Here is a 22,131-nt window from a genome sequence, read left to right on the forward strand (position 1 = left end):
CGAAGAATGCACCCCTGCTTCCTCTTCCTCCTTTAATCCTCTTAGGTCAGAAACCGTTTTGCCACTAAATACTTTATAAGGGTCACAAAGCCCGGGCAAGCAGGTGTTCACGTCCCTTGTCATGCCACCTGTGCCCCAAAGTGTGGCCAGGACAATAGATATTACAGATTGTTGTGCCACCCTTTTGCAGAGGGCAGCTGTTGGCTTATGGGCAGCCCGTACATGCTCACTCTTCCCAGTCATTGTGAGATTTCTCAAGGCATGCAGGATTGGGCCCCTGAAGCCCTGGAAATGCCTGCCCAGGTTCTCTGCTGTCAAAGGGGCTCCCTGGCATGTACCGTACCAGTGAGCTCTGAGTCAGTTCTCCCGTTTGCAGGTGCCTCACAGGATTGGGCCCCTGAAGCACCAGGGGTGGCAGGGGCCTGAACTTGTGGGACAACAGGCAATGTTTGTGTGGCTCGGTGAAGCAAATCAGTTGTGCCAGGACACATCCTGGTGTAGCTGATCCCATTTTAAGGATGATATCTGTTTCAAGCCTTACAGGAAAAAAGTAACAACCACAACCTACTATTGGTTTCTAGTATAAAAGAGTGGCTTTCCTCTGAGATGAGAGGCTATGAGAATATAAATCTTGCCTGCTAGGGAAAAAATGACTATTCTTTTGGAAGCTACAATCTCTCTTACAAGCTTTAGGCCAAATTCTGTGACCCATTATGCTGGTATTATGGAGTTATTTCTGAAGTTATTCCTGATTTACAGTGCTCTAAGAGCAGAATTCAACACTGTATCTACTTGTTACCAACAAGTTACCTCACCTGCTGTTTAGGTGACACACTTCTACACATGCACTTTAATGCACATTAACCTATTTTCATGTGCATTAAAGCATCACAGAAACAGTGTGCTTTTGCTAATGAACATTAAAATAGATTAATGCGCCTTTTTCTAGTACCTTGCAATGGAGGTACCAAATTTCATGTACATTAGCAAAAGCACATTAATGAACATGTAGACATGCCCAGTCAGTACATATGTTAATAATTTAAATGAAACACACAGACACGTCTCTCCATTTTAAATGCAATAGTCTGCATTTACTTGATGTTTTAATTTTTTTTTTTTTATGTCCACAGAGCTCTAGTGTTTAGGTTTGTATCTGAGCCTACTTAATACTGAAAGCGGGATAGCTTGGAGTTATATCTGTTTGTTGTATGCATGTGCGTGGGATTTAGTCTATTTTATGTTGTCGGTCTGTGGGGCATAAAGTCCTTGTTTTGGCGTGAATTGGGGACTGCTTTTCTTTGGGTCCTTAGCTACAAATTAGGGAGTGGGCGAAACTAGAGAAGAGCTCTATACCCCATTTTATGAAGTAATGCTGGTGATAGCAAATAACTTGACTGCCTGAAGAGGCAATCACCCATCAGACTCCCCCCCAGAAGTTCAGAGAAATCAAGAGGAGCTCTGAGCACAGCAACAGCTGAACGACCCGGAGGGGACAATGTTGTGTCCCAGGAATGGACCAACAGCTCAGTACACACGCAGTCCAGCACTTCATAGATCTCAGTTGTGTTTGAATCAATGCTAAACTTATAGTATGGCTGAGTTAACATTACTGTAACATACTGTTAATTCATCCATGGCTCTCGTAACGTTAAAGCATCATTAATGCACTGTTTTGTTTCTTTTTTTCTTGCGAACTCATATATTTATTCTAGGGATGTAGGACCCTTATGGAGTGTGAGATCTTGCTAACCTGCACAACTTCTCTAGTAATTAGATTCCTTCCTGAGTGATTCAATTAAAAATGAATGGTTTTATGCTCCTAATGGAAGCCTTCACTGTATCCTTAGATTTATGTGTGACAGAAGTGATAGAGAAAGCTTGCTTCATCTAATTTAACCCTTATTTGAACATTAGGGGCTCATAAATTTAGTGTTATCACGCTGAAGGTGTGATCCTTCACTCTGTTTTATGGCATAGGATTCTCTTTTCAGTGCAAGATGTTTTTGTCCCCACGTCTAAGTCCCATTATTGTGCTGTGTTAGTCTTCTGACTTGCATGGAGGTAGGGAGCTGTGTTACTTAATTTTCCTGAAGGTGCACACATCTTGGAAATGCATCTTGCTAAAAGGGAAACCCAGTGTCGTCCTCTGTGTATTGGGCCAAAGACTGGAAGGGATGATACGGTGTCCTGGTAGCCCTGCTAGGAGACTTCCTGCATTTCATGAGCTATGTTGGGAGTATTCTGGTTGCCTTTCCAAAGAAAAAGGCCTTGTTTTGAGAAGTATTTGCGTTCGGTCTGATATCTGAGCAAAACACAAAGGAGTCGCCTTCACACTATTCAATACATCACCCTGGATTGATAGTGCTGGGGAGCCTGTTGGCAGGGTTTATCATGGCTATTGTGCCCTTCATCAGCCAGCAGTAATGTGTCCCTTACTAGCCAGTTGTCATCCACAGCAAGGTTGACATGGAAGGAACCCTATCTCAAAATGCCCTTTTTTGCCCACGGTAGGGGACTGGCCCTGGTAGTTTCATAGGTGCTGAGTACCTGCCACTTCCATTGGGTTCTGGCTTTAACTGGACCTTGAAATAGAGGCCAATAAGGAGAAATAAAGCTTAGACAATTTGCTGCCTTTTAATATTTGTCAAACTGAAGTGACTGCTTGTTCACACGTTTCTAATCCCCTTGTCGATGTCCTGCTAACAACATGGATTCAGGTTATTAAACAGAGAGCATCAGGTTATTAAAGATCCTGCTGTTTTCTGTGTTCAAAAAAAAAAAAAACATTCACAGAATCAACAGAGCGAAGTTCTTCCTGCTTCTTACGTGATTTCTCCCCTCATGCTCTCTTTTGTTTCTCTTGTTTTTTAGATAATTGTGATGATGCATTAGTATCTTCGTTACCTCCGACAGCTTTTGACAGCTCCTCAGAGTTCCTGAGCGCTCACAGCCCCAGCTTTGCAAAGCTCAACAGAAGGGATGGTAAGATCGCTGGGTGAAATGCCCATGACAGTTTTTTTATTACAGCGCTAATGAATAATTCGTTTTGGTAGATGCCTGTGGAGTACTCAAGAGCCTGACTAACTGAAATCACCCTTTTATGCACTGGCGATGGTGCCAGTTCAAAACAGCTCATTACTTTATTGCAGAAAGGAGTGTGAAATTTCATCGCATTTGCACTGATCCTATAGCAGTCACCCAACTGGAAGTTCAAGTAGACCATATTGGTGTCTCTTGCTTTCTACAGGAAATCCTGCAACTCCAGAATGAGTAGCCCATTAGCACTTCTGCTCTTCCAGAACCCAGGTGACAATTGAAAGCCAGAAGGTGCTAGGTTTAAAAAACTCTGTTAGGTTTTTCAGTGCAGAAGAAGAACTTCACAGCTCTTCTCCTTGCAAGGGAGGACTTCACTTCTGCTCTCTGACTTGTGAAAGGGGAAGCAAGGATTGACTCAGATGTGGACAAGGAGTCCATAGGGAACAAGCCTGATGCTTGTGTGGACAAACTGGAGAGAGTCCAGTGGAGGGCAGCAAAAATGGTGAGGGGGCTTATTTAGTCTAGAGAAGAGAAGAGGGAGGGGGGGATTTAATATCAGCCTTCAACTCCCTGCAGGGGAGTTGGCAAGAGCTTGGAGCCGGACTGTTCTCAGTGGAGGCAGATGACAGGACAAGGAGCAATGGGCTCAAGCTGCAGCAAGGGAAGTTGAGGTTGGATATTAGGAAGAACTGGAACAGGCTCCCCAGAGTGGTGGTGGAGTCTCCATCCTTGGAGATTTTGAAGACCTGGCTAGACGAAGCCTTGACCGGGATGATGGAGTTGGGGCTGGTCCTGCTTTGAGCAGGGGCTTGGACTAGATGTGACCTCCTGAGGTCCCTTCCAACCCTCATTTTCTGTGCTTCTAGGCTGAAGGGCAGCAGTGGGGCATAGATTCTCCAATATGAGTTGTTGTTGTCCATGTCTTATGTTAGTGTTGTGGGCTACTGCAACACAACTGCCCATGGAGAGAAGGAAGAGCATTGATGTGTTTTGGGTTCTAATTTTGGGGGACTTAATCTTAGAACAGAACAGGTTTTTTTGTCAATGAAAGTAAATGTGTTTTATTTTCGTCAGGGCCAGAAGAAAGTAAAAAAGAGGGAGGGGAGAAAAAATCACAGCTCCGTTTCTTTTTGTCATTCAAAATGTTGAGCCTGAGATTTCTCACTTCTAGCCAGATAATTAGCTGGCTGCATTCAGTTTAACTTGAAAGAGTGCTCTTCAGATTCGCTGGATTCTTTGCAAGAAGCATTTTTGCAGTGTCGAGCGCTCTTTGGAAATCGGAGAGGTGTTAGATGGAAGTAGAATATCTCGCCTTTCGACTTTGAGTCAGAGTCTTTCACTGAGCAGCCTGAAAAGGAACCGGCATGGCAATCACCCAACCCATGGACAGTTGAAAAATGAACTCTGCCAAAAAACAATTGGCTGACTCGAGTGTCAAGTAATTTATTACCTCAGTTATTCATGACCCACTACTACTGTTACTTTAATCCAGAGCTAAATTGTCACTATCTTTGCTTGGCCACTCTTACAAGAGTTAAGAGGTCCCCTTCATCTTTCTTACTGTGTTCTTTCCAGATCCAGACTCTGGAAGGAGTGGGGAGAGCAAAGCCTAGTTGCCTGACTTTTTTTTTTAGGGATGAAAGCAAGCCTGGTTGGGGGTAGGGTGAAAGGCATTGTGATGTGGGAGGCTCCACTTCCCTTTCCCACTCTCTAGCCAGAGTAAATAGCTATTTCCAGGAGCACTGGGCAATGAGCAGGTCCATGTAACGCAGTGAAGTAGTGAACCGCTGCCCTGGTGCAAGAGGACAATAGGGTCAGGCTTGCTGGTCACTTAGCTGTAAACTGTTCTGATTTTTGCAGCCGTGCCAGAGCTGAGATTTTAAAGTTATTTTCATAGATTGTAAGGGGCCAGAAGAGACTTCAGAAGATCATCGGGTCCAGCCCCCTGCACCAGGCAGGAAACAACTGGGGGTCAGGAGACTCCAGCAAGGTGACCATGCAGTCTCCTCTTGAAGATTTCCAGGGCAGGTGATTGCACCACCTCTGGAGGGAGCTTATTTTACAGTCTGGGCACTAACCGTGAAGAAGTTTTTCCTAACGTCGAACCTGAATTGATCTTCCAGGAGTCTGTGGCCATTACTCCTAGTTTTCCCTTCAGGTGTCCTGGTGAACAGTTGCTCACCGAGCCCTTGATGTGCTCCCCTAGTGTAGCAGTAGGCTGCTATCAGATTCCCATCTCAGCCTGCTTTTTCTCAGGAAGAAGAGTCCCAGATCCCTTGGCCTTTCCTCGTGTGGCTTGCCATGCAAGACTCTGATCGTACAGGTGGCTCTTCTTTGGACTTATCTCAAACTTGTCCATGTCCTTGTTGAAGTGCAGCGCCCAGGACTGGACGTAGTCCCCCAGCTGCAGTCTCACCAGTGCTGAGTAGAGCGGAAGAATCACTTTCTTGGTTTTGCTGGAGAAGCATCAATTGATGCACGGCGGGGTATTGTTTGCCCCGCTGGCCACAGCATCGCACTGCCAGCTCATTTTCATACCGTGGTCTGTTATTACCCCCAGGTCCCTTTCATTCACGGTGCTAGCCAGTTTGGTGCCGCCAAGCCTGTAGGTGTGTTGGGGGTTGCTGAGGTGGAGCACTTTACATTTCTCAACATCGAACTTTATAGGTTACAATTCACCCAACTTGCTAGCCTGTCCATGTCTTCCTGTATCTGTAGCCTATCTCCAAGCATGACCACGCATGACCATTTTAACTGTCTTTAAAAGAAGCTAACATGAGCAGACAATGTTTAAGGCAAGAAATATGCCTGTGTTTTAAAATATATGTTGAATGCTCATTAGAGTAGTATGTACTATAGCCTAGCATCACCAGAGCTACACTTCCTGTTGGCTTGACTCTTGGTGATGGCAAGACGGAAAACATGTGGAATTGGCTATTCAGTTGAAAAGGTGTTTGATGCCAAGCAGAACTTCATCAAAGCCTCAGTAAGACTTGAGAGTTAGGCCTTGAGCAATGTATGGACGTGAATTGCTCCTGAGCAGGACTGTAGAGACCCGTTTCTGTCCCTGAGTACATATATGCTATTTCATTGATTTCCATGGAATTGAAGTTGTGTAAATTCAAGGCCAAAATCTGGCAAAGAGACTGAACAAAATTCTCATTCTATGATTAAAAACCTTTGGTGGAGTGGTAGGTGGGGTAACTTGTCCCACTGGTGCACAAAACTGCTGGATGCCATTACAAAAATAGCACTCACCATTAGGTATAATGGTATGAGCTCCAAATACTGGGATAGAGCTTCCCCTGGGGTAAACTGGTTTGCCTCCATCATAACTGGTGCCGACTTAACATCAGCAGCCAACCTGGTTCCTGATACAGAAGAGGGAGAGCTCTTTCTTCTGACATCTGAGCTACCTTGGGTGGTAACTTCTGGTGAAAGTTGTCTTTGCAGCAGTGATTACTGAAGTTTGTGTGTGAAGAGCAATACGTGCCAACATTTCCTGGAGCTTTGAATAAGTTGAATTCACCCTAAAATATCTTCTTCTTTTTTTTTGGTGAAACACCCCTGTAATAAAGGATTAAATGAAATTCGAATGCTTTTGCAGTTCTATAAAAAGAACCGTGTACACACACTTGAAAATACCAGGAAAGAACTGCACCTTGCTAGATGTGGGCATATAGTAGCAGCTTGTTGGCTGTATTTATTTTAGTACAAACAGGGACGCAACAGTTGATGACAAACTAATAAAGCAAAACCCGCCTTCACCAGCAGAAATTTTTTAACAGTTGTATGAATACTGTTAGCCAGAACAATAAACTAAAGGCTGCTGAATATTCAGTGAAAGATGGTTGTTAGAGATTTGCAAAACTGTAGTTGATAATGATGTAGTTGGAGCTGGTCCTGCTTGGAGCAGGGGGTTGGACTAGATGTGACCTCTTGAGGTCTCTTCCCACCCTCATTGTCTGTTATTCTAGGGACTGCAACTTGGAGTGAATATGGCTGAAAACATTTGGGCATAACCCACTGAAGGACTAGGTGAAAATGCTGCTACAACTACTCTGGATCTCCTAAAGAGGTCAACTGGATTCTGATTAAATACAACGTGGGTCAGTCTGATCCAATTTACAGTAGTGATTTGCCAAATTGAATTTTTGTTTTCCCTTTTTTAATTTATGTATTTATAATGCTAATTGCTGTAATTAGATTATATTTTCTGGGCATTCTCTGATCCCCATTAACTCTCAGCCTGAACAGTCAATATAGTTAATTGTGGCTTAGAAGAAACCTCTCTTTCTTTGTCAGCTGCTATTTGTGCTATGGTACAAAAAGTATTTGATCTCTGCATTAAAGTATGGCATGCATTAGAGTGCAGCAGGGAAGCACTTGCTTTCAGCGGGAAGCCCAGGAGCTTGGAACATAAGATAACGCCAACTGAGCTGCTAGCGAGATACTCGAGAGCGAGGGCAAGCATTTATATTATTTCATACTAACAAAACACAAACAAGTATAGGCATTTTCTGAACCCTTGTGCAATTTCAAAGCACGTTGATGGTATGACAAAGTTTCCTAAGTGCCATGTTTTACACACATACAAAAATGGGAAAACGTGCATACATTTATAGAAAGTGGGGGGCGGGCGGGATGAGTGGAAGGAGACAGGGGCAGGGAAGAAAAAATAAAAGGCACTTGGTCATTTTTTCTCTTTCAGTTATTTTAGGGCATTCAACCTGGGAACCGTAAGCTCTTACAGCCTTTAAGGCTCTAGCATTACCACTTGTTGCCATGGAGAGATCAGCTAGCATATCAGTTTCTCTGGGCACAGAGTCCAACAAGAGACCCCTTTCTCCCCTAAGCAGCATAACCCCAACTTTCTACGACCTACCGAGACATTGCACCAGAACTAGGAGAAAACACTGAGCAAACTGAAATGCCTTTTTTTTTTTTTCCCCGCACAGAAGCATAGAGCTCCCATTAATGCTAATAAGATTTTGGCAGAAAGAATATACTCCTTAGACAATGTTTTAAACTATGAAGCACATGAAAACTTTATTAATCAGCTCATCTCTCTAATTTTACTATAAGCAACTTGGTGACCATGCCCATATTTTACTCCTTTATAGATTGTTCAGAGATTTTTTTTAATGACAGAGTAGCTGTAGTAAATGCTGTGTTCCCTCTGTCCTGTAATTACCCAACACTTATTAATAAGAAAATCATCAAAACTGGCTTCCAGCATGGTTTACTCCTCTGCAAGTGTGTCTACACATGCTTTTAAATGTGCTTAAACTTAATGTGCATTTGCCTAATGTGAATTAAAGTGATTTAGGCTACGTAGTTGTATATGAATCTTGTAGGGTTAAAGCAAGGTTTCATATACAACAACGTGCATGTGCTAAGGTACATTAATGTGGTGTGCAGACCAACTTGGGACTAAAGTTAGTCCTAAGTCAGTCAACCTACACAGCATGAATGGGCCTTAGCATGTCTACATGTGATTTAAGGTGCTTTAAATATTCCCACATAAATTTGATACCTGCATTTGCTGGTATTAAATTTAGGCATGAATCACCTACAATTTCCATTCTGAAGGTGTGTTAAGTGTGAGCACATGTAGACCCATGCCCTTAATGAGCCTTAAATTGCACAGAAGGCTAATGCACCTTAAATCAGCACATGTAGACGCACCCTGTGTGGAGTTTTAATGTGCTTTTTGTGTGTGTGTGTGTGTGTGTATTTCAATCTCTGTGCTGCAGTGGAGACTATACAATCTCCTGTACTGTTCCTGCCTGCAACTGCTGGTATATATTCCCAGGATTGTACTTGTCCCAAGAGGATAGTGAAACAGAGGGCAGAAGAAGATCCACACTCCAGAGCCTTATTCCATAATTCTTTAAAATGGATTTTGAGGGGGAGGGAGGAGAGGAGGGGAATGTGGGGAATCTAAAGTAAATAATATGTTGGAATGGCTTGTCCTTGGCCGTAAACAGATGCTTCTTTTCTGGATATATAGCACCATTTGAACACAGACAATTCTTGTGCATAGAAGAGTGGTGTTGGGGGGGTGTACGTTTTGTCAAGTATTACAACAGCTTGCTGGTAAAGTTAAGCGATCCAGATTCAGGCTGAAGCCATGCAGCAGTAAGCAGGCACTGTGGGCATTCAATTTTCTCTTTGAAGCAAGTAAAAGGAAAGCAGTCAGGCAAAGTGTGGATCTCTGCCTCCAATTAACCAGCTATTGCATTGGTAGAGAAGTGTCCTCATTTGTGCTGGTATAAGCCAGTGGCAACATGGCTGGAAAGAGGGAGGGAACTGGGAAGGGTTTTCTTTTCTAAGCTGTTCAGTAGCAAGACAGGATGCAGCTGCTGGGACCACTTTGGATGTGGTTAGAAAAGGCTACAGAAAGCTGGAGCAGCGGGTGAGCTGTGATTGCTGTATCATGCTCTGTTTTAAATGCAAATAATGTAATTAGTAAATACAAGCTGCCTTTATCTCCTTCCAAAAACAGCAGAAGGTGGTGGGCAATGTGGACACAATTTGAAAGCTTTAGTTTGAGAGCTAAAGCCCACTGCAAACTTCCCCAACTGTCACGCCAAGTGCAAGGTGTCATTCCAAACTGGCTTTTTCTACTGTAAACACATAGTTGGGAATATGGATTAACTAGATAGCTAACCTCTCCGAAGAAAACTCTGCTGTGCTCTCAATTTTCCCCTGAGAAGCGGGTGGGAGAAAGAATGAACCTTGTATGATAGATGTGAACATGTTTAATCGGCTCTTGGGAAGTACTCAGTTATGATGATGCTTAGGGTAGTATCACAGTAGAAAGAATTGGGATTTCTATAAGGACAGCTCATCAACAAATGATTGGGCTACTTCTGATTGTCGTCATGGAGAGTGATCTACCATAACTGCTGTCGGATAGATGGATTGATGAAGCAGTGAGGTTAAAGGCAAGAGAAATCCAGCTTTAGTAACTTTTCACCAAAGGCACACAGCATGAACCTCCTAGGATGGTGATGTCAATGACATCATGCCACAAATCCTATGAATACCTTAAAATTGGATTTGCATTGTCCAACAGTCCCTGGGATTTCTTTACCACTTTTTTTTACTTTCTTGCAAAGAAAAATTCAAGTGTTATTGCCTTCTGTTTTGGAATCTGATCTGTCAAAGTATGTGTAACTCTCAAATTGTTCAAAGGTCTTTTCCCCATATCCCTTTAAGAGTTATTTTAGAAGTCTAGTAAAAGTATCTGATAGCCATGTGAGGAATGGCTGACAGATATGGGACTTCTGCCTATAAATGAGAAGACTTTGCAGGGATTTGGTGTCAGCTTACAAATATATTGGGGGAGAGCTTCAAGGGCTAGGAGAACAACTATTCACCAAAGCACCGTAGGCAAAAAAAATGAGCAGCAATGATTATAAACTCCTAGAAGAAGGTTTCAGACTAGATATAAGGAAAAACGTCTTTACGGTTCATGAGACCAGACTCTAAAATAGACTCCCAGTGGGGGTGGTGCAAGTGCCTACCCTGGAGATCTGCAAAAGGAGACTGGATGCACACCTTGCTGGGATTATTTGACCCCAGCAGTCTTCCCTGCCCGGAGCAGGCGGGCTGGACCCAATGATCTCATGAGGTCCCTCCAGCCCTAAACTTCTGTGAATCAGTGATAAGGGGCAGAAAGGATATTTTTTATTTAATTTTTAAATATCTAGAGCACCAAACAATATTATTTCTCAAATGGCTGAAAAAAGCTATTGCCTGGAGAGACAGAAGACGGGACAAATCTTAATTGACAGGTAGGAGTCTTGTTTTAGTTTCATAAGGCTCTTGCCTTCAGCAATTAAAAAACAGAAGTGTTAAGAACAATAACTATTTTATTACAATGGAAAAGAAAGACAAGACAAAGCAGGCCATAAACAAATCATAAGCATCAGCTCAGTTGCGATTGCTTTTTGTAAGGTTCTTTGCAGAAAACTTGTTAAAAGTTTGAAAGTTTGCCTTACTCTATTAGGACTCTCTAGGTATTATACAACCCCAGGATATTATTCCTCAAATAAGCAGAAAGTCTTGATATAGTGAATCATTAATAAAAGAGCTTACAGGTAGGGAAAATAAATTTGGTTTTGGTGAATTCTGCCATGCATTTCTTCATTGCTTGTGCCATGTGTTGCTGTTCAAAAGTTGATGATCCATTCTGGATTTGGGACCTCCAGGATGGATGATCACAAGCGATTTGCTCCCACAACTCTGGGTTCATGCCAAAACTCTTTAGGGACAACTTTAGGGTGTCCTTGTACTGCTTCTTTTGTGCAGTGTGAACGCGTACGTCGTTTGACAGCTCTCCATAGAAGGCTTGCTTCGGGAGTCGAGTGTGAGGCGTTCTTGAGAGGTGGCCGGCCCATCTTAGCTGAGCCAGGTTCAGCAGAGTATGAATAGTGGGGACAGTTGATTTTCCTAGCACCTTGGTGTCAGGAATGTTGTCCTGCCACTTAATCTTTAACATCTTTCACAGGCAGCACAGGTGGAACTAGTTTAATTTCTTGGCACGATGCTGGTAAATGGTCCAGGTTTCACAGGCATAACGGAGGGTCAGAAGGATGATGGCTTTGTAAACCTTCAGTTTTATCAACATTCTGATGCCTCCTCAGTCCCAGACTAACTTACGGGGTCCGCCGAAGGCCACACTAGCTTTCCTACTCTCACATTGACTTTTGTCATCAATGTGGACAGCACGGGAGAGCGTGCTGCCCAGCTAGGCAAACTTATTAACCATCAACATTCGTTGGCCTTTAACTGAGACGTGTGGATCCTGGGGTGTTGTGCCAGGTGCAGGTTGAAACATCGCTTCTATCTTCTTCATGTTAATGGTGAGTTCAAAGTTGCCACAGGCTGATGAGAGTATGTCCATGAATCGTTGCATGTCAGCATGTGACCCTGCGCATAACGCAGTTACTAGTGAAGAGGAAGTCACAAAGCATGGCTGTCTGGACTTTGGAGCTTGCTTGGAGCTTGCACAGGTTGAAGATGCCTCCTTCAAAATGGTACCTGATTCCCATACCAAGGTCACCTTAGTACAGGCAAAGTTAATGAACATTCAGTTTCTCAAACTCTAATTCACTGTTTCTCTTTTTATCATGGCATAGCAGAAATCTCCTCTGCAGGAATATGTTATCTGGAAAAAACCAAAAAACAGGTGGTTAGCAGGAAAAGTGTTTTTGTGCCTCATTCACTATAGCATTTCAAGGAAAAATAAACCTTGTCCCTTGGCAGTTCTTTTGCAAACTGCATCTCACCAACGGTGCTGAAATTTCACGGCTCTTGTCACGTTACAGAAGCATCGTAGTACTGAAAGCCTATTACTTTTCAATGTTGTCTTACAGCATCTTGCGATTAAAGACTCCTGTTAAATATTCTACACAGATCACAATAACGAGCACTTATGAGCATCTTTCAAAACATAACATAAAGGCGGGGGGTGAGGTGGGGAGGAGGTTAAAGCAAAATAGAAGGTATAAAGCTGGATCCCAGAATCTGTGCAAACAGATGTGGTGGTGATAAATACAGTTTTATAACAGAGAGCTTTCATCCTCTTTGTGTGCCTGTCAGTTGTTGGAAACAGAGATTTCCTTGGAATTTCCTTAATTAGATTGAACTTTTAATGTAATTAAATAAGCACGGACACCATAAGTTTGGGTGCTGTTGTAATCTCCAAGCATCACATGCATAAAAATACTCATACATATCTCTCCATGTTTGATGAAGAGGAAGGCAAGTTTGTAGTAATTTATGATTCAAAGGATGTTTGTATTGGTACTGAGAGAAGTTGTCTTCAAGACCTTTTCTTTTTCCTGATCTCTCCTAGGAGCTGGTGGTTGGTCCCCACTGGAATCTAATCAGCAACAATGGCTCCAGATTGATTTGGGAGACAGACTTGAGATTGCAGGAGTTGCCACCCAAGGAAGGTATGGGAGCTCAGACTGGGTGACGAGCTACACTCTCATGTTCAGTGACACGGGACGCAATTGGAAGCAGTACAGACAAGAAGACAGCATCTGGGTAGGTGGTTGCTTTCCTCCAGATGGATTGCTATCATCACATTGTCAAGTTTGAGGAAGATGTAACTACTGATGGTTCAGGCTCAGTGTGGGATTTGAATATGTGACTTTTACTTTAACAAGTTCTTCTTCCAGAGATGAGAGTAAGCAGCAGGGTCTGGTGGTCATCACCAAGAGCTCAACACAGAAAGACTCTTCCAGGCCCGATTATAGCATTGGTTCTGTGTGTAGCATTGGATGGGACACTGAGAGAGGATGTATTCCTTAGGTCACATGGATACTCGGGGGCAGGGGGGAGAGGATCAGAGCCACACTTATACTGCAGAGCACAGTAGACTTGAGTTCAGGTGGGTTGGGGTGAATGGACCTGCTACTTTGTAGGTTCCTTCCCTGAGAACTAGTGAAGCCTTGGCTCCATATCTCTTGTGCACTGGCTGGAAGCAATTTATTCCTGCTGTTGGAGGAGGCAGGGGGGTCTTTGAGACACAGTGCGTAGCAGGGTTACTCCTGAACTGGTTTGGGCACAGGATGCTTGGGCTGTGCCAAGCATCAGACTTCATCTTGAGTCTCACTGGGCATGTCTGTATGAAACATTTACTGTCTAATTAGCTCCGCAGTAGAACACCAACGTTTACACATGTGGTGCTATTAGGTTGGAGTAAATTAATTAGCTCCTCTGTAGGAGAGTACTGGCAGTTACAAATACTGTTTTATGGTGGAATTATTTACTCCACCACAATGCACATATAGATGCCGATGGCTGGGGCACAAGGGTACATCAGTGTGGGGACTACCTGCCAGCTAGCCCCACACTGGAGCACCCTCCTGCTCCAGTCAGTCCCTCCACAGCACACTGACCAAGTTTGAAGCAGTCCCGAGGTGGCAGGCTGATTTTTTCCACCTTCCCAGACCCTCTGTCATCCAGGACTTCACTGCCCTGGCTCAGCTTGCTGTGGTCCTGGCTGCACGTGCAAACAGAGGAAGTGTATTGCTTTGAATTAACAGCATGTATAGATGTGCCCACTGTGTTCACCATGCCTTCTCGAATATTTTCAATGCATTTTAAGATATTGATGGATGTTGTTATGATTCCTGTTTTGATGCTACGGTTACATAAAGTACAGCCGGATCAGAAACACAGTTATGAAGCAAAATACCCATGGAAAAGTGTAACTCCCCTCCTGTTATATGAGTGTTTGTGCTGGACTGGCCAGGTCTTCTTTTCCTCAGTTTATTATACTCTTCATAATGGGATCGATGGCCTGCATTGCAATTAATGTACTGTCATGTACTTGTGCAATGTGACTTGATAGTAAGTAAATATACTCTGGCTGAAAATAAGAGAACGTAAGGATTCAGTTCCATGCTGAGTGAACACCAGGGCCAGGTACAGATGTGACACTTTTACTGATATAAGTGGTCAGAAACCAGTCTATACTTATAATAGAACAGGAGTTGGGCGCACACAGCCCACCAAAGGGCAAATGTGTGTTTTGTTCGCTAGTGATTTAAACTGTGCCACTTATAGAAAACCGTGTAACTTGAATCAATTCCACCTTGGGCTTTTTGAATGTCTGTACCTAGCCCAGAAGTTCAAATATTTATCTTAACCTTGGAATATGTTGATTTGAGGACCCTGTTGTAAATTTTGAACAAAGGTTTTAGCATGAGTTTTTGGGGGTTTTTTTAACTTCAAGTTTATGATGAACATGACTGTGATAATGATAGCAGGTTTTCTGTGTTGCCCTTCCTCTGTGATGTTCCCCAGTCAAGTCTCAGGTCATGCAAAAAGGGGGAGCAAACATTATTAAAGAGAGGGAAGAAGGATAGGAAGGATAACGAAACTGCCTTGCATTTCAGCCTCTGTGGTTATTTTATTATGTGGTAAAGTTGCTTAAAGTTTCTGTACTTTCAGTTAAACTGTATAGGAAAGTGATTTTGTTAAACTTCATGTGGTTTTCCTCGCACTCATAATGTCATGAATCAGGAGGTGTAAAAATGCTTTGAGTTCAAAATTAAATGCACACAACGTTTGCAAAATCCAGGCTCCAATCAGGGTTTTGACTTCAGACAATGACTGTTATGTAGGCAGAATCTGCATCTTTAAGTAAGACTCCAAAAACATGGGCAAGGGCACATGAACAACTTTTCTATCAGGTAACTGTGGCTGAGGATTCATAATGCATCAGCTACACTGCAGAAACTGCCCTCTGGTAAATGAAAGCTAAACCCAAACCTCCTGCCCTCTTACCATGCTTGTATTTATTTGGGGACCATAGTAGAGGCTATTTTACATTTAATAATGATTTTTCAAACCATGATTCAGAACAGGGGTGGCCAACCTGTAGCACGGGTGCCACAAATGGCATGGGCAGCCTCTACGTTTAAGACAGAGTCAAAAAGCCCAAGGCTGAATCAGTTCAATCTTTGCAGGTTAGTCTAAGCTGTGTAGATTGAACCAATAAGCAAGTGGACAGACATTTACTTTTGATTCCAGAAATGCAGCCACCTGCCTGCAGTGGCCCAGGCCAGAAGCTGGGGGGTGCTAGAGCACACCTCCCTGCTCAGCTGGAGCAGACAGCTTGGGCCAAGGCTAGCCCACTCGCCCTCTGCGGGAGGTGCAAAGTATCCTGGGAGGCAGGGAGACTGTGAGTTAACTTGAATCTGGAGGAGATCTGAGGCAGTTTAATAAACCAATTTAGCCTAAATCAGTTAAGTCTGAATCCAGGTTTATATCAAACCAGCTTCAGCCATTTGAGAGTGATTTATATGCACTGAACTTCTGTTATGTTAGAGATTTGAACCGGTTTCCGATTGTCGGGGTAACCGAACACCGGGTGAATCGGGCCCCAAGGGCACGGTGGGCCGGGGTGGCAACTGGAATACGAACAGGTGGGATCGGCGGCGGTGGAGCGTGAGCTGTACGGGAAGTTTAAGCAAAGATGATTTATTTACTCACGCCTGGGAAGCGGGCTCAGATATTTCTTCGGTTACAGTACAGCGAACAGCAAAGGGGTCTGTCAGCCCACGGGGTTCACTAGCGAGCCCTTGCTTTCTACCCCCTGAGGGCGAGGTGCGGCTGCCCACTAGCTAGTCCCAGGGCTGGTCGGCAGCTCATGAACGGGATAACAAACAACAAAACCTGTAACGAAGTGAATCGAGGAACGGGGTCGCGACGCCAATCCAAAAGACAGTCCGTAAACCAAGGTCGGAGATGAGAAGCCAGAACGAAGTAAGCCGAAGTCAAAATCGAAGCCAAACAGTCCCGTAACCGAGATCGAAAAGACGAGCCGCTCCACCCGCCGTCCGCAGCCTCTGCTCAGGATCGTTCTCTGCCTGTGAGACACCCCCGCAAAGGCAGCCTCTGCTCACAGGATCGAGCACAGTCTCTCCTCCAACACACACGCACTACCTCACCTCACCACGCCCGGGCGGCGGCTCACAAACCTTTTATGAGAATGTAGTGGCCAATCAGAACGCTCTTCACAGAGAAATTTCTAGTCAAATGACATCATGCAGTCAGTGAACTGAGCATGTGTGTTAGATCACGTTACCTCATGCTCCGTGACTGACAAGCCTCCCGGTCACCCCAGGGCACATTCTGGGGGCCTGGCGTAGTTTCGACTCCCTGTGATGGCAGCACCAAACTTAAGATTTTTCCTTGAGCACAAGCAACACAGGAGCAGGTAGGCCAGAAAGCGGAGCAACAGGCGGGGCAGGGAGTGTGGAGAAGGGTACAGAAAGCAGAGCAGCAGACTGGGTAAAGAAAGGGAATCAGGGTGGAACTTGGGGGAGGCATGGGTCTAGTTTGTGGCCTGCCTGCCAAAAAAAGATGGGCCTTGCTGATTGGGCCCACTGGGACCTGAATTTGCCACCCTTTCAATTTTTTTAAAACCTATTTCTTCCCCTTTTTTTAAAGTTTACTTCTAAAAAAGGAACCTGAGAAGACAACTGGTAAAATTTACAGTAGCAAATCTTCATGCCCTAAGGATCCAATTTAGAGAGTTTCTGATCTGGCAACAAATATTGCACACAGCAGTGAGAATATGCCCAGCAGGCATTTAGCAGTGGATCAGGATTTATGAAGAAGCAGAACTCTCCTGCTTTACTACATAATCAGGCGTGAAGGTGCTTCAGGAAAAAGACCTTGTTGCAACTTCCAAAGACTCAGTGGATCTGGGACTTATTTGAAGGGTAATATTGTCAAGTTGTGTGATGCAAATGTGTCAGAATGAGCAGCATATTATTTTTCTATGTAATGGAAAAGTGAAATAGAATTAGAGAGAGAAATTGAGTTGGGGGAATGATTTGGGTATATTGCTGTGGTGCGCAGAGTTGCTAAACTAGTGCGTTTCTGAAGTGATGCAAGTAATGCGATTCCAACCCAGAAAAGCCTTATGCTGCATGTCCCTCTGCCCAGGGCCTAGTAAGGAATTTAGGTTGGGCAGAAAAAATTACTGGTTGTTACTGAGCATATTCTAACATGCCCTACAAAAAAAAATCCAAATTTATTTGGTTTGACAGAGGTTGTATTTGTGTCAGAATAAACCACTTTATCCTGGGACAAGGTACCGTCCTTCAGAGGTCCATGTCCATTGTCCTGGGATAAACCCCAAAAGGTTCACGGGTTCAGTTTATTCTGGGACATTGCAAAAGTCATCTAAATGGCCAGAGCTGTTCCTGGTGGGGTGGGGGGAGTGGGCGCAAATTGGGTTTACTGCCCTGGGCCCTGTGCTTCGGGGGGGTCCCACAGAGCCAGGCTGGCTTTATGTCCAGCTGCTTGCCACCCCTCACCCTTGCCGTGTCCAGGCCCTGCATAGGCTGATTTGCCCCAGGCCGCACACTCTGCTACAGTCATCTCTGTGAGTGGCTATTTTAGGATGGCATGACTAAATCAGTGGCAGAAAAGTGGCAGTGCATTCAGCTGCTCACTAAATTCTGAGTAAAAGGGAGAAGTGTGTACATGCCAATCCTGGGATATTTTTGTGCTGGGACAAACATGTGCACAATACATCCAGGGACATGTGCAATGTCTGTTCCCAGTCCTACAGATCAGGCATTCAACCTTGGTTGGCTGAAAACCTTAGTGAGAGTCGAGAACTCATGAACAGTGAAAACCAGTGATATTTCTGTATAATTTTTTATTCCAGGTGAAGCGAAAATTGGCAATTAAGGTCGACTTTCCTGGAGTTTCGGGGTTTCCTTAAATCAAAAGCTACAAAAAGGGCATGAAATGTATGCAGCCTGGAGCCTGAGATGCTTACACATGTGTGAAACAGCACGCTCAAGTCTACAGTGAGCAGTGGGAAGACATAGTTCAGCCAGTATTTAAAGTGTTGTAGGCAAGTGAGTTAGCTGGTTGCAGAAACCCAAAGCACCTAGCTTAATAAGTACAAGCAGGATGAAACTGCAGGAAAGAATGGCAGCCTATTTTCCATTTAATAAAGCAGAAAGGGCTTGTTGATGATCATAATGGTCAGTCAGGGAGTGCTCCCAACCCTCCTTCTTGAAGTCTATTGCAGTGGTTTCACTGTTGGTTTTTTCCTTTCTGCCTAAATTATTTAGGTGCAATGTGATAGAAGCCTAATAGATCTCTCCTTCTGCATTTGTGTTAACAGTTCTCACGCTCTGCCTATTCTGTCAGTTAAAACATGTGAGCTGTAGCTGCGGGTGAACAGGAAAAAGGGAGACTTATTCCTGGGAGATTATAAGCAACACGTCATTCGTTATCAGTGGTTGTATTTCTAGTCCTATCAGGGCTTTTTTTTTTCTGCTTTGAGATCCTTTCTCTTCTTTTTTTCCCCCTGAACTTCTGCAGTTGTTACAACCGCTGTATTTTCCTGACCCTAAAACATTAAAAAAAAATCCATGTCAGGTCTCTAAAGATCAACTGGGTGCTGTGGACGGTTCTTAGGTGGTGAGGGCTTCATCTGGGCTAGGCTGCAAATGGGCAGTTGGGCGGCTTGGGGCTTTCCCATGCTGTGCTTCAGACAGGCAGCAGCCAGGTCCTTTTGCTGACCCACCTAGGACCTGAGCTGTGTCGTTCTGGCCCACTGCCGCAAAACGTTACAGCCCACTGGTGTCCAGTTATTTTTACAAAACAGGAAAGAAACATTCAAAACCTAAACATTTGCAAGATGGGAAAAGTGTTTCCTGTGTTGCTGTAGTGTAATCCATAGCCTTTTCACCCTTGTCATCTCCTATTGGGGGAGTTCATTTGTTAATTCTTCTCTAGAGCCACAAAGGCTAGGAACCAACCTATGATTCTCTCTTAAAATTGCAATTTTCATGATTTTTGACTTTTTAAGGAAAAATATCAAGTATGGCAATGTAGGGATTCATCTCTCAGTGGAGTGCTTAATTCATTATTACACTGAAATGCTTGGGTGAAATGTGCTACATAAATGTAAAATATAGTCTTGTATCAGACCTACTGAGTCTCGTGTTCAGCTCCCAGTTGAATAAAACTGCCTAGAAGTTTGTGCTTTGTTATATAGATATTACTGGTTGTCTTGGAAAAAAAAAAGAAGCAAGAAACAAAAACACCTGCTTATTGCTGACAACCGATAGTTCACTTACAGCTACCGGAAAATGGGAGTCTATTTTTGACTTTGAGTTTGATGGAACTTGGTGTTTGGTTGAATTTCTTTTTTCATGTTACTTTTTCTATGAAATCTGTCTACTACCTAAAGAAACTACCTAAAAGAAAGAACTACATAAAAGAAAGGCAATATGCTTAACTGGGGGGGAGGTACAACAGACCATTTTTCCCACCGGCATTCTGGAAATGTTTCTGAATGCAAAGGCTCATTCGCCCCCATCGTATTGCCCTTCACAGTTCTGAGTGTATTTCTTCTCCTCATATCCCTGGTGGGTATAAAGGAGACATTAGCTATATTTTACAGATGTGGAAAGTGTGGTTCAAGAAACCTAAGTAACTTCTCAAGGTTACCTGGGAAGATTGTAGTAAAACGGAGTTCATTGGATCATTGGAACGGAGGCCTAGAAGGGACCTCATGGGGTCATCTAGTCTAGTCTCCTGCTCCAGGAAAGATCATCCCTGATCAAACCACCCCAGCCAAGTGTCTGTCTAACGTGCTTTTGGACATTTCTAGGCATGACAGTTTCACAGCTTTTCCTGTTCCAATGCCTGATCACTTCCAAAGTCAGAAAGTCCCTCCTAATCTCCAGTCTACATTTCCCCTGCTGCAGCTTGAGGATGTTGCTCCTAGTCCTGTCCCCTACCTCCACAGAAAAGAGCCTATCTCCATCCTCTCTATATTTGTCATTCAGGTATTTGAAGACTGTTACCAAATCCCCCTTTAGTCTTCTCTTTTCCACGTTAAATAATCCTAGTTCTTTCAGCCTTTCTTCATAAGTCTTGCCTCCTAGGCCCATAATCGTTTGTGTTGCCTGCACTGGACTCCCAGGTTCCAGAAAGTGCCCAACCACTGAACATCCCCACTTTTTTATCACACTAGACAGCCAGATACAGGGACCTGGGGCCTTTCCCTTCTCTATATTTTGGGGCCATTGAGTTTTTTTTTTAGTTTAGCCTCTTTGGATGAGCCTTAGGTAGCGAAGAGCAGGTACAGTGCCACTCATTACCACTACCCCATCCAAAATGACCTCCCTGATTTGAGCTGGGAGCAAAGGGGTAGTATAAAATGGGCCTTTCCAAAAAAACCAAGAATCCCGTTTCACATAACATTATGAGGTTTCAGATCTTTTTTTTTTCTTTTTCCTTGTATTGGAATGAAAATGGGGCCTTCTGAAATTATTCCCCAAAAAAGGCCAGACTCTTTTTTTCACTGCTTGGCCCAGTTCAGAGGACTTGAAACTGAGTCTTCTTTATATCCCAGGTGCATGACTTAATGACCAGGGATTATCAGCTGTATTTTGGTGGCTCTCTCTCCCTTTGAAAAATCCCTATCCAGTTTTATGATATCAAAGGGCATTTTCAACCCCTTCAGAGTCTTTTTAATGGTTGCATAACAGTTCTTTAGCATATCTAAGCATTCAGCCCAAAGATATTTAGTAGCCCACTAATAAGACAGATGTTTATTTACTGGTATGTGTATGACCACATCACCAGTAAAATCCCTTTCTTTTCCTTGCAGTGATTAGGTTTATTATTTTCCTTCCGAGCATGTGTGCAACTGCCATCCACTTTAATGATAATGAGAGAGCTGCAGAGACAGATCGCGAGGAGAATCAGAATCCCTTGTCCATTTTCACTCAGCCCGCATTTATGATGTTAGTAAATTTTACAGCTGGAGTTGAAGACAAGACAGATTAGCTATTTAAAACCAATTTTCCAATCCCATTTGTATTTAAATAATCTTGTTACAAAAGGACTCTGTGGTTCACAGGAAACTAGGTTTATAATTATATTTTCAATATGGATAAATCAGCTGTGTGTGGACATACTTGCTATTGATTGGGAGACATAAAGCATAAATCTTATTACTTGTAACTTGTAAATGATTTTTTTAGTGTTTTAAGTGTTGAATAATTCCGAATTTACTTTACCTGCATACACAACGCAGCTTGGGGCTGTCCAGATTGCGTATATCGCTGGGACAAGAAGTGTGGGCGACAATAGAGTACCACTTTATTTTTAGATGGTTTTATTTATATGATGTATATGGCAGTTTAGAAGGTTTTTAAAATACAATTATGCAGAGGTGTGTAAAGAACAGTGGGGGGGAGAGAGTCATCCAGGCATTAGGAAGGGAGAAAACAGGGTGTTTTTTGTGTAAAATTTGAAAGAATACGGAGAGATCATGTAGAAAAAACATATGGGGAGTTTTGTTTCAGAGGTAAGGGCTGAAAAGTAGGAAGTTCTTCAGAAGCTAGGACATTTTGTGGAACACCAATGAAAACAATGATAGAAATAGCAAGGAAGTGAATAGAGAGCTATTCAGATGACAAAGTGGTATGCCTGTAATACAAATGAGCATGTGACTTGTCCCATTGACTTGAAAGTTGCAGGATGCACAGCACTAAGAATGTGTGAAAGCCTTTGAAG

General features: G+C 43.5%; 1 protein-coding gene across 1 annotated transcript in view; it reads left to right on the forward strand.

The window, feature by feature from the left end:
• Nucleotides 1-22,131, forward strand: part of CNTNAP5 (contactin associated protein family member 5) — a 465,902-nt gene that overhangs the window by 116,447 nt on the left and 327,324 nt on the right. The window contains exons 2-3 of the mRNA XM_090046063.1: nucleotides 2,875-2,985; nucleotides 12,908-13,101. Coding sequence (XP_089902189.1) covers nucleotides 2,875-2,985; nucleotides 12,908-13,101 — 305 coding nt within the window. The remainder of the gene's footprint in view (nucleotides 1-2,874; nucleotides 2,986-12,907; nucleotides 13,102-22,131) is intronic.

This window comes from Crocodylus siamensis, chromosome 4, assembly GCF_052110815.1.
Source record: "Crocodylus siamensis isolate JL-2025a chromosome 4, ASM5211081v1, whole genome shotgun sequence".
Lineage (NCBI taxonomy): Eukaryota > Metazoa > Chordata > Crocodylia > Crocodylidae > Crocodylus > Crocodylus siamensis.